At 46.8% G+C, this 12,849-nt stretch overlaps 1 protein-coding gene across 1 annotated transcript; it reads left to right on the top strand.

Moving 5' to 3' along the window:
- Positions 1-7,643: 7,643 nt before the first annotated feature.
- slc7a6os (solute carrier family 7 member 6 opposite strand) lies at positions 7,644-12,380 on the top strand. The gene is made up of 5 exons (XM_068741890.1): positions 7,644-7,832; positions 9,458-9,787; positions 10,551-10,808; positions 11,095-11,221; positions 12,150-12,380. Exons 1-5 carry the CDS (start codon positions 7,644-7,646, stop codon positions 12,239-12,241), a joined length of 996 nt encoding a protein of 331 aa, XP_068597991.1. The 3' UTR covers positions 12,242-12,380.
- Positions 12,381-12,849: the final 469 nt, after the last annotated feature.

Raw genomic sequence — 12,849 nt, 5'->3', positions numbered from 1 at the left:
CACTGCCTATATTAGGTGATTACTGAACTATGGTTAACTGCACTAATTTTATGCAATTAAACTAACAATAATACATTTTGTTAATGGCTTACAACTTCTTTAAATCAATAAAATCTATAAAAATATGTTCACAATTGTACGTGAAAAGCGATGGTATCTACAAACAATTGACACTTTAGAGAGTAGATACGGATCTAAACCTAATCAATCGCTGACTCCGCTCCTGTCTGCCAAACACCTGCCGGATTTAAATTTAGCGGACATATTCCACCGGGTCCGCAAACCCCCTCCATCCACCGGCGAAGCCCTCGAAGCCTTTAGAACTACAACAACTTCACATCAGGATGGGCCAAAGATGCTGAACTTCATCATGTGGAGGCTAAAAACATCTTCGAGGTCACAGCAGAGATAAGCAACAGTCTAACGCAGAGTTTCCCAACCAGTGTGCCGGTGTGCCGTGAGAGATCCTCAGGTGTGCCGTGGGGAATGATCTAACATCACCTGATGAACCATTGTCGGTGTCTGTGCTGTAATAAAGTGTGTGCCGCCCGTAGATCGCTCTTCAGACCTGAGCACGGTGTCGCTCTGTTCCTCTCTGCCGCTAACTCTAGTACAGGCTTCTCCTTGCACTACAAAATAAGAGCGCACACTTCAAAATAAACGTCACGCAACTGCGCTGCATTTACAGTGCGGCAGATAAAAAAACGCATTTATTAAAAAACAAAACAAATAATTCCCAAAAACCAGGTCTTCCTGCTTTGGCTTTTGCCTACTCTACACTTTGTGAGCGCTTCGGTTCCCTTTGAGGGGGGGTCATCCTCAGAGGCAGTTTGGGATCACAGCAAGACGAGGAGTGACAGTGATGGAGACGTTTTTGAGAAGAGAAAATGTAAATGCAGAACAGGACCCTGGACAAAATCCAGACCCAGATGAAGGCCCTGGTATGAGTGGTCGACCAAAGAATAAAGAAAAGACGGTGAGCTCGAGGCAACACAGCGAAAGCTATCTCTCATTTGGATTGACTTTCACCGGGGATGCAGCGGCACCGACTCCGCTGGGCTTGGTGTGTGGTGAGAAGCTATCCAATAACTCCACGGTGCCAAGCAAGCTCAAACGCCGTCTCCAAACGGAACACCCCGTTCAGAACAAGCCGATGGACTATTCTGTACGCTTACGTACAAACAATGAGAAACAGGAAACTGTTTTTAGAGAAACCACAAAGGTAAAGGAGAGAGTCCTCAAAGCTAGCTACCTCGTTGCTGAACTTGTAGCTAAATCAGAAAGTCCCACACTGTGGCAGAAACATTAATACTGCAGCTAGTAAAGGTAAACGAGATGCTCCGCCCTGACGCGGCCACAGAGTAAAGGTAAACGAGATGCCCCGCCCTGACACGGCCACAGAGTAAAGGTAAACGAGATGCCCCGCCCTGACGCGGCCACAGAGTAAAGGTAAGCGAGATGCTCCGCCCTGACACGGCCACAGAGTAAAGGTAAACGAGATGCCCCGCCCTGACACGGCCACAGAGTAAAGGTAAACGAGATGCTCCGCCCTGACACGGCCAAAGAGATAGCTAAAGTGGGAGCGGAGCATAAAGTCTTATTGCTTATTGCTGAACTGAAACAAGATGGTGGTTTAAAGCTAAACTTTGCTGATCTTCCTTTGCACAGTTTCTGGTTATCTGTTGTCAAGGAGTTCCCCATTCGAGCCAACAAAGCTATTCTGACATTGGTCCCGTTTTCAACCACATATCTGTGTGAGCTGAGCTTCTCAAGCTCGACGGTGATAAAAACTAAAAACAGAGAGACTGAGAACTGATGAGGAAGAGCTTCATGTGTGTCTTTCTACCATTACTGCAGGATATCCATTTTGTGTTCATCCAAACAGCCCCAGGTTTCCCACTAAGTATAAATGATGATGAATATATTTATTAGATAGAATGTTAGGGTACAAGTACAGTCAAACAGGAGCATGTATTACAGTACAAGTACAGTCAAACAGGAGCATGTATTACAGTACAAGTACAGTCAAATATCCTGTCTAAGAGGAGCATTTCTAAAAAGCCCTTGCGGTCTTGTTTCCGTTGAAAGTCCTTCGTACATAAATCATCGACATTTAACAATACAAATAAAACTAATATTAAATTACTCAATTGATGCAAAATAACAATAAAATAAAGACACATAATATGTACAACGTAGGTGGACCAAAAGGGGGGGGGGGTTTGATCCGGAGAGAGTCCTGATGACTATCTCCGTTTCTGCCCCCTAAAAGGTGTATTTTTAGGGCCGTTTTGAAGGAGGCCAAAGAGGTGCATGTTTTGAGGGCAGGAGTCAAACAGTTCCACCCTTGGGGGGCAGTATTGTAAAAAGATGATTTACCCATGTTAGTCCTGTAGGAGGGGGTAATCAGGTTGTTGTTTGAGCTCCCTCTAGTGTTGTGGCTGTGGGTGTCACTAAATCTGTGGAGGTGTTTATTCAGGTATGCAGGGATTGAGGGGACTGAGGGCAGAGCTGCATTGACTATTTTAAATGTCAATCCCATTTTGAGTTGTTTAACCCTGTCTTCTACCCTTACATTACAAAACATACATCAAAAACTATTATTAAATATATGTATTATAATAAAGGTAATCTAATCCAATATGTACTGTGTTAGTGTCATTTTGTGTCACTTTTGTTGGTGTGCCCCAGGACTTTGTAAATGTAAAAAATGTGCCGCAGCTAAAAAAGGTTGGAAAACACTGGTCTAAGGAACCGGATGCATCTGTGTAGTGAAAGTACGGAAGTTCAGTTCTCGTTGCTACTCTAGAAAGTAACAGCATAACATCATGTCACCGTAAAACTATATTATTTATATTATTAACGTAAATGTTAAACTTGCTAGAATACAGAATAACAGAATTACAGAATAACGTCATTCAAATTTCATTGAAGGCTATTTAAGAACATTATGCATGTTGACAACTCAAAGTAAGCCAGCCAGCTAGCCTGTTGTTTTCTAACTTTACTTTTGCTGTAAATTGTAAGTGAAGCATTCCCAGAGCATCAGTGTAGCCCCAACACAATCCTGGATCACAGTACAGACCGATGGGACCGTTCTGAGGGCTCATTGTATGTCAGGTTTGTGACACTGTAAGAGAGAAAATCAGAACCAAGCCCCAAAGATTCAACCCAATCAACATTTACTTGCGGTAAGAAACGAGACTAGTATTCTTTCTTTCAGCAAGGGAGAATGGAGCTGCTCTCTAGCCGCGCCATCAACTCTCCCAGCAAGGGAGAGTGGCTGCTGCTAGCCTCGTCCTCGATTCTCAGAGAAACAGCTCCCCCTGCTGGTTTTATTAGCAGATAAGAATGTGTACATGTGTAAATCACCCAGACATGAAGACTCCAACCTTGAGCAGATAGCTCTTCCAGACAACACAAAGTGTTCCTGAAGTGGCCCTGCAGTCTAGTCAGCATATAACAGATATACGATTGTCACAAACTTTATGAATATCTTGAGTATTGATTATGAATCAATGATTATAAATGGCCTTAAAAGAACCATGCCATAACTACTGCTACTCATTGGTGAATTAATGAGAAACACATTTGCAGATTTATCTAACAATTCCCCCATTTTTATCATTAATGAACACAAACATAACACCCTGTGATCTAACTCCAAACGATTTTCTGTAGCATTCTCATGTATCTATACGGGACGGATCAGGTTCCGTGAGATCCGTACCTGCGATAGCAACTTGCAAACAAAAGGCAGTGATTTTTTAATGCAAGGGAAAACATAAGCACCCATGATTATTTGAATGATTGACCTTTACAAATATTAGCACGTTAAATTGTCCGATTGGAAATCAAAACAGTCATGGCCTGCAGCCAGACTTCATCAGTGTGTGTGAAAGCATAGAACCTCAAGTTTATTTAGGTCACAGTTTATATTGCGCAGTACGGTAGGTGAGACTGCTGTAGCTTGTTCTGTCACGCTACAAAAGCTGAAATCAAATCAAAGGGACCCCGAGGGGTAGCGACAGTCTGAGGTTGGTGCACGGTGGAGTGATGCGTTTTCATTCACCAATCACTCTTTTCTTCTGGCACAGCTTCTTCGGTCAGGAGTGTGTGTTGAGGAGTCGACTGACAGGTTCTTCTATTAGACTATGGTGGCGTTCATCTATGGCCTACAGCAGGTGGTTGCTAGCACGCACTGCTGGAGCAGCTAAAAGGGTTTTCTAACAGTGTTACTTGTCAGCCAGCGAGGTTCTGCATCTGCGAGGTGTCGCTCGGGATCGGAGGTGTGGCCTGTTGAGTGCGAGGGTTACTCACACGTCGCACCGGACCCTGTTGTTAGTTGTGGTAGCACCTGCAGTGGGTGGCGTGCCTACAACCTCAATGTTACTGTGTACGGCTGCCCTATGTCTGTCTTTTTGAGAGAACGCCGTTCGTGGTAGAGAGAAATCACTCTGGGCTTACCCTGACTGGCGTAACGATCCCGCAGGATGTCGAGCGCTTTCCTCCCGTCATCTGCCGCTTCCCTCGTTACTAATGACAGGCTTTTGTCGTCGAGGAACTGAATTAGCTCTGCGTAGCATTCTGCATTCCTTTCTGGGTCGGGTTCGGCGGTTGAAAGTATCGTATCCTTCAAACCTTCAAGCCTCATGTGTCCGAGAATCTTCACTTCCCAAAGTTTGTAATTGTTTTTGTCCCCGTCGAAAACTAACCGTTGCCATCTTCCTCCTGTCGTTCGTTGTCTGGGCCCATAACCTGTTGCGTTTTGGTTCTCTTCTCTCATGTTTGCGCAGGAATAAAAAGGCTTTTCATCCGTAATCACTTTATTATTGCTCTCTTCGTGGCTACGGGAACATCACGTACATCCATAGAAAAAGACGTCATTCAAGAGCGAGAGCTCCCGCCAGATTCACCTTTTAATAAAACAGTCGTAAACCGGAAACAGGAAACAGGAAGTAAACGTAAAGTGCACAAAACAGTCGCAAAATAGAACTACATTTGCAACAATGTCATTTACACTCTTAAAGTGGCAGTTTACAGCACAGGCACAATTCCAGATGTAAAAATAATTCTAGAATCTGGATCCAGATCCGGATCAACGCCATTCTCGGGGAGGACCGAGCCACGGACAGAACCTTGCTTGTGTAAAAATTTCAAGTCGATTGGGTTCCTAGTTTTTGAGTTATGCACTCGGACAGACAAACAAACAGACAAACAAACAAACAAACAGACAAACAAACGCACCCAATTGCAATACCCTCGCCTCCGCTTCGGCGAGGGTAATAAACAATAAACAGAACTGAAATGAGAATGAGATCACATATTCCAACAGTCTCGCTCAAACGCCCTCCGCCATACTTAGCAAGCACGTTTAAGACGGTTAACTGCCTTCTTTGGGGGGGTTTTCTTAAAAAAACAACTCACGGTCGGCAGGTCCAAAACTTCTTCTGACACCATGTGAAAGTTTGTGCGAGGAGAACTGAAACTGTTTTAGTACGTTCTTTATTAACCCGTACTCTCGTGCGTGGCTTTACAGCAAGACCGTCAATTAGAACCAGGAACCCGAGCGTGCGCAGTCGGAACTACGGCAACTGGTGCAGGACACACATCATAATAAACATGCAATCATTATACTGAATGATCTGCAACTGAATAAAACATAATGGGCTCGGCTGCCAAGAAGGAGGCAGGTGACGGTCACAATCACAATAATAACTAGAAAACGTCTGTCTGTCCGAGCGCATAACTCAAAAACTAGTAACCCAATCGACTTGAAATGTTTACACAAGCAAGGTTCTGTCCGTGGCTCGGTCCTCCCCGAGAATGGCGTTGATCCGGATCTGGATCCAGATTCTGGAATTATTTTTACATCTGGAATTGTGCCTGTGCTGTAAACTGCCACTTTAAGAGGGAGGGACACGAATGGCATGATGGGAAAAAGAGTCCAGAAGGAGTCTTGTAGTACGTTCCGGAGCAGCAAGCTAGAGCAGGTTTGGCCCCTCTGATCCGGAAGCCCTGTTTACTGTCTCACAAGATCCAATAGTCTTTTGGAGGCGGGGTCTGTAATCTCTTTTTTCTAGTTGTGATTGCATGGCAGTTCAGATTCTATTTCATTATATACATGTTGTAGGGTTTTACCGTTGTAGGGAATTTCCATAGTAGATGGGATTCCACAACGTGTTTACATGCCAACAGAACAACAGGAACGCACCACGTTTAGTTTGTTATTGTAATGACTGATTTCAATTGAACGTCTCACACCAGTGACGTCACACAACACAGATGAACATGGGCTTAGATTGGCTGGGGCAAAGTCCCGCCTTCAGGGGACAGAATGACGTGAGGACGAAGCAGGAAGCGTCTTCATTCCAACGAAGCGCGGGCACGAGAGCTGTGTTGGAATCTCAGCGCTGATAATCTGAACTAATTGTACTGATCTGTTAATTATATAAATGTCTTAATCTTAACCCACATTCTCCTCACTGAATACGCACCCACTACGGAGAACAAGAACCGGAAGAGGGTTTGGTAAAACCCTACAATGTCCTCTCAGTTTTGTAGTTTTTTGCCTTGTTAATATTATGATGAAATCACAGGGCCCATGTGATTCTAGCTAACTTTTGTTTCTTTTGATTCTACCTGGACACACATCACCTGCATGTACGGTTGTCCCCTGCGCGTGGAACCAGTGGCAAACATTTAGTTCCACACGGCTAAAGCCAAGCAGAAATCGACAGAACCCAAAGGCAACCGTATGCCGTTGCCGACACACTCTTCAGACATCGAGCAAAGTTGGAAGTCTCTTGATGCCAACATTGTGCGACTGTGTTATAACCAGAGTAATGCGGAATGATTACATCCTGGTATGATGGTAAGATGGAATCATTCTGGAGAGTTTCTGTGTTACCAGAATTACTTACAAGGGGAGAGGACAACAAACCGGCCCCACAGGTATCAAACATGGGATGGAAGGACATATTGGATTTGTAACTCGACTTCCCATGAGGGTGTGACCTTTGCTGTCTGGAACTGGAACTTAAGCATCGTCCACGGACCACAACAGGGTCCTGCAAGGAGTGTAGCCGTACGATGAAAAAGACGTACGATGAAAAAATGAGTTTCGTTAGCAGAAACTGTGACAAAGCAGCATCAGAATACATTTTGAAAGTATATTTCATTGAAGTACGTATTTATATACACAAATCAAGCACTGCTGTTTGCTGATTGTTTTTTTTATCACCTTCTATTGAACACATTTAAAATGCTAAGAAATACAATCCGTGTATGTTTTCGATACAATCACGTACGAGAAGGAGACAAAAGAATGACACTGAACAAAGTCAATCATTGTATGACAAAGCTGGTGAATGAAACAGGGAATTCACTCTTCTATCGATTTGACCTGATAAAAAAGGATTTTTAACGTACTGCTCATACCACGATTATTGACCAATGACTGGCAAGCCGCTGATGTTATGGGTGTCACGTGACCCGGATGTCCGACTTCCTCCATGCATAAGGGATGCTGATTGGTTAGCGTTAGTCTAAGCGTATCAAAGTAAGCCAATCAGATACAGAGTAATGTTCGTCGAGACGTCGCTATTAATGTAGGCGGAGTCTCCTCCAAGCAGAACAGCGAGATGGATCCAAACGCGACCGTTTTGCGAGTGAAGAGAAAGCGGGGCACAGATCCAGCGGATGCGCTGCTGTTAGCGTGTAAACGCATCCGTCCGGAGACGCCCCCGAGCTCGAGGGAGACGGGACCGGAGCCCGATGAAGCCGAGGTGGAAAACTCTGTCTTCAAACTCGTGGCGACCGTGGATACGCAGGTGAGAGGCCTCCAGCTAGTGCTAGACCAACACTGTTAGCTAACCAGCTACTGTCTTTAGGCTAACACTGTTAGCTAACCAGCTACTGTCTTTAGGCTAACACTGTTAGCTAACCGGCTACTGTGTTAGACCAACACTGTTAGCGAACCAGCTACTGTCTTTAGGCTAACACTGTTAGCTAACCGGCTACTGTCTTTAGGCTAACACTGTTAGCTAACCGGCTACTGTCTTTAGGCTAACACTGTTAGCTAACCGGCTACTGTCTTTAGGCTAACACTGTTAGCGAACCAGCTACTGTCTTTAGGCTAACACTGTTAGCTAACCGGCTACTGTCTTTAGGCTAACACTGTTAGCTAACCAGCTACTGTCTTTAGGCTAACACTGTTAGCGAACCAGCTACTGTCTTTAGGCTAACACTGTTAGCTAACCAGCTACTGTGTTAGACCAACACTGTTAGCTAACCAGCTACTGTGTTAGACCAACACTGTTAGCTAACCAGCTACTGTGTTAGACCAACACTGTTAGCGAACCAGCTACTGTCTTTAGGCTAACGCTGTTAGCTAACCAGCTACTGTCTTTAGGCTAACACTGTTAGCTAACCGGCTACTGTCTTTAGGCTAACACTGTTAGCTAACCAGCTACTGTCTTTAGGCTAACACTGTTAGCGAACCAGCTACTGTGTTAGACCAACACTGTTAGCTAACCAGCTACTGTCTTTAGGCTAACACTGTTAGCTAACCAGCTACTGTGCTAGACCAACACTGTTAGCTAACCAGCTACTGTGTTAGACCAACACTGTTAGCTAACCAGCTACCAGCTACTGTGTTAAACCAACACTGTTAGCTAACCAGCTACTGTTTTTAGGCTAACTTTCTGGCAGTAGTTTGTATGTTCAGTTTTATGTTTGTAGCACCAGATCAGAACAGGAAGTCATCTCAAGGCTTTACAGGATTAGCAGGGAAACACAGAACCCAACTTGACCCACAAGAGCAAGAACTCTGGAGACGGAGACAAGAAAAAACTTCCCTTTAACAGGCAGAAACCTTGACTAGTCTGTCTTGACTGGTATACAGTATTTCTATATTTATAACATGAATAATCAGATACAGAGGGAGGAGCTCAGTGTGTCATGGGAGGTTGTTCCACCAGTGCTGGCCTATGACGGCATATTGATTATTGTATTGATTGGCTTTGTTAAAAAGGAAAGTCTTTAATCTACTCTTGAACGTAGAGATGGCGTCTGGGTCACGAGTCAATCGGGGAGCTGATACCATAATAATACCGTTGTTTTCTCCTGGCCGTGGTTTTCTCCTGGCCGTGGTTTTCTCCTGGCCGTTGTTTTCTCCTGGCCGTTGTTTTCTCCTGGCCGTTGTTTTCTCCTGGCCGTTGTTTTCTCCTGGCCGTTGTTTTCTCCTGGCCGTTGTTTTCTCCTGGCCGTTGTTTTCTCCTGGCCGTTGTTTTCTCCTGGCCGTTGTTTTCTCCTGGCCGTTGTTTTCTCCTGGCCGTGGTTTTCTCCTGGCCGTGGTTTTCTCCTCACCGTGGTTTTCTCCTCACCGTGGTTTTCTCCTCACCGTTGTTTTCTCCTGGCCGTGGTTTTCTCCTCACCGTCGTTTTCTCCTCACCAGGATGCTCCTGTTAAGACACACATTGAGCAGGCTTTTGCTCGGCCTCGCATGGCCCACGCGCTGCGTCCCTCTGCCGCCAGTGCACAGCGGATTGTTGGGGACCTTCGGAGCACGAAATGGTGCACTCGGAGGGAGGAGCGCTACAGAATCGTCTCTGGCCACCGCACGGGGCTGTCGAGTCCGGCTGAACAGCAAAAGCCCCGGGCGGATGCTCCTGAGAGGGTGAAGCAAGCCGGGAAAGAGCAGGACAAATGTTGGGTTCTGGGCCAAATCCAGGTGGTTGATCTCCTTCACGAGACTGAAGAGGACCAGAATGAGTCTCCGGGGAAGGTACGTCTGAGGATCTGGGCTGGACTGCAATGCTGCCCGCGTGTCTCTCAAACATCAAATGATCTATTATATAGTGAAAAACGGAGGCCTGGCAGTGTTGGAAGAAGAAAATGAATGTAGAATAAAAATAATTTGATTAAACGTTAGAGCTCATGAAAAGACTTCTCTGTTCCCACATTGTAAGGGAATAGAAAGAATATAGTATTAATGATATCTTTTACAACACACACCTTTAACTAACTAGCCCAAGCTAAATGACGGCAATATCCAGAGGATTAAAAGCAGTGTGGCGTGAGTTGTGAGTTATGGGAAGTAGAACCTGAGAGAGAACGAATGTTACCGGCCCCCCAGGGCTGGGCCTGCATTGCACTGCTATGTTAGGGTCTTCTAAACATTCTCAAAGAAGGAAAAATATTGCCTAATTATAAATTAAAAAGTCCTAGTCATGTAATATCTTGTCGTATATCTACTATTCTGTTCTACATTGTCAGTATTGTGTCCTCTTGGCAGGGACTGATTTAGAATTTTTCCAAAATGATTTCCGTCTTGCTTTAACTTTGAACTCAAAGCTGTAAGAAAGCTGCTTCCCGGAAGTTTGAACTACAGCAGCTCTACGTGTTTACCTCGCTAGTAGGTGTGTGCGTGTGTGTGTGTGTGTGTGTGTGTGTCTGTGAGTGATGGGCGCTCCTTCACGCACACACATTAGCCAGCACTCATTCCGTTGGTGTTCTGGCTGCAGCCGTTTTTGTGTGTTTTTGTCAAGGTGACGACCGACCCAGAAGCGATCCTGTGTAACAACGTGAAGATGCTGCGGGAGCACCTGAGCATATCTGGGGAGACCCGGGGGGAGACCCGGGGGGAGGCCCGGGGGCAGGCCCGGGGGGAGACCCGGGGGGAGACCCGGGGGCAGGCCCGGGGGGAGACCGACTACGTCTACGACCTCTACTACCAGGAAGCTGTCACTCCGGGGTGGATCCAGGACATCCTGTCTGTCAGGGCGTATGCCAACGAGGGAGAACTGGTGCGTATGGGGGAAAGGGGCGGAGCCAAGTAGAGAGGCAAGGGTCCCAAACCCTCACGCCTTAGTGCGGCTAAATGTCCAGGAAGCTGGCGTGCAGCTGCTCCTCGTTCACCTGCTGACAGGTAGCCACTAGAGGGCTGCGTTATGTATTTCACTAAAGGCTCGTTGCCTTTTAAAGATGTTTAACAGGAATAATCCCCCTTCTGGTCTGATCCTTTTAATCTGGCTCCATGGGGTGAATCTTAAGATCTGACATTTCAACCAATACCCAATCCGCTCGTTCCAGGTTCCTGACCTTGTGGTTCAGGAAGAGGTCTATGATGATGAGGATGATGAAAACGATGAAGCAAACTGGAGGAACGACTACCCCGATGAGGACGACTCCGCCAGCGAGGCAGAGGAGCGCTACGTCGGTAGGTATTCCACGATGGATGCTGGTCTGAAGAGCCTTCTGTGTCCGTCGGTGGGTGAGAGGAGAACCCAGCACGATCTGAAGCTCATTTACCCCACCCAGGTGCCCCCCCACCCAGGTGCCCCCCCACCCTTTCAGATTGCAGAAGTCTGGCCAGCGAAGGCGTGTTTGTTCTTTCATTCATTCTTTTGATTTGACTGAAATGTGATCAGTGATTGGCCGATCAGGCTTGAAGGTGAATAATTGTTGTTAATTATCCTGTCGGTGTTCAACATTTAATCTTCAAGTTATTTCCATTCGGGATCGACCAACACTGATTATCAATAGTCAAGGAGGCCGATAACCGATATTCATTTGCACATTTAGGATAATATGAACTGTAGCGAAAGAGTCAAGTAGAATAAACAACCATTAACCCCCCCCCCCCCCCCCCCCACACACACACACACACACACACACTCACACGCCGGAGCTCTCGAGCCGTCCCTCTAACGTGCTAGCCTGCAACAAAGCTAGCTGAACGTTACTCTGACTATTTCCTGATCAATATTATCATCAATCTTGTCTTGATTGATTGACAGCGAGTGAGCGGAGCTGCTGCTTGAATGTCGATCGTTGTTGGGTTTGCATGAGGCTTTTCCACAGAGCTAGCGCGCTAGCGCTAACGGTAGCATTCATGGTGGTCGTGCAGGACTGGGTGTTTGTTACGGTTCTAGAGATGGGAGGAGCTTGGTAGTTTGCTGCTTTGTCGGTCTGGAGTGCAGCGCGTTGATTGGCTGTCTTACCTGTGCCATGGCTCTGGGTGTAACCGATCACAGGGTGCTGTGGGGGGGGCGGTGGTGACTGCCGTGTTGTCGGCCGTCGCAGTAACCCGGACCGGTTGCTTGTCCCAGTCCGTCATGTCTTTCTGGCTTGTCTCCTCTCCGCAGGCCACTGGGAGGAGGAGGAGCACTCGTACAGCCGGAGGAAGGGGGGGGGTCGCTGCAGCGACGACGATGGAGACGGACGTGAATCCGACTAGGCCATCCTTCAGCCTGCGCTACCCGGATGGGCTTTAATTTAATACGGACTCGCTTCACCGTTGTGTTGCTGCAAAGCTTCTCTGTTGTCAGAATGGAGGAAGGAGATGGAAGGAATACATCCCACCTGAGGGTTCACCGGACGGGGTCGCCAGGGGTTCGCTCTGGGGGGGGGGGGGGGGCGCGACTCTTTCTGTCCAAAGTAGCCAGATAATATTCACCCCGGTTGTGTACGCATGAGAAGGAACTCGGACCAGCTCAAAGGTCTGCTGTGAGGGGGGGTCGTTTTCCTCTTGCTTTAATTTTTACTTTCCAATACCCAAACATTTGAAGAGCCAAAGTGTCTGATGTCTCCTGAACTGGTGTGAACTCTCTGTGTGCGTGTGTGCGTGTGTGTGTGTGTGTGTGTGTGTGCGTGTGTGTGCGTGTGTGCGCGTGCGTGTGTGTGCGTGTGTGTGTGTGTGTGTGCGTGTGCGTGTGTGCGTGTGCGTGTGTGTGCGTGTGCGTGTGCGTGTGTGTGCGTGCGTGCGTGTGTGTGTGTGCGTGTGTGTGCGTGTGTGTGTGTGCGTGTGTGCGTGTGTCTCTGTGTGTGTGTGTGTGTGTCTCTGTG

This window comes from Brachionichthys hirsutus, chromosome 1 (genome assembly GCF_040956055.1).
Source record: "Brachionichthys hirsutus isolate HB-005 chromosome 1, CSIRO-AGI_Bhir_v1, whole genome shotgun sequence".
NCBI classification, from domain to species: Eukaryota; Metazoa; Chordata; class Actinopteri; order Lophiiformes; family Brachionichthyidae; genus Brachionichthys; species Brachionichthys hirsutus.
Note: the sequence above shows the minus strand (reverse complement) of the source record. Positions and strands in the feature narration are given on the sequence as shown.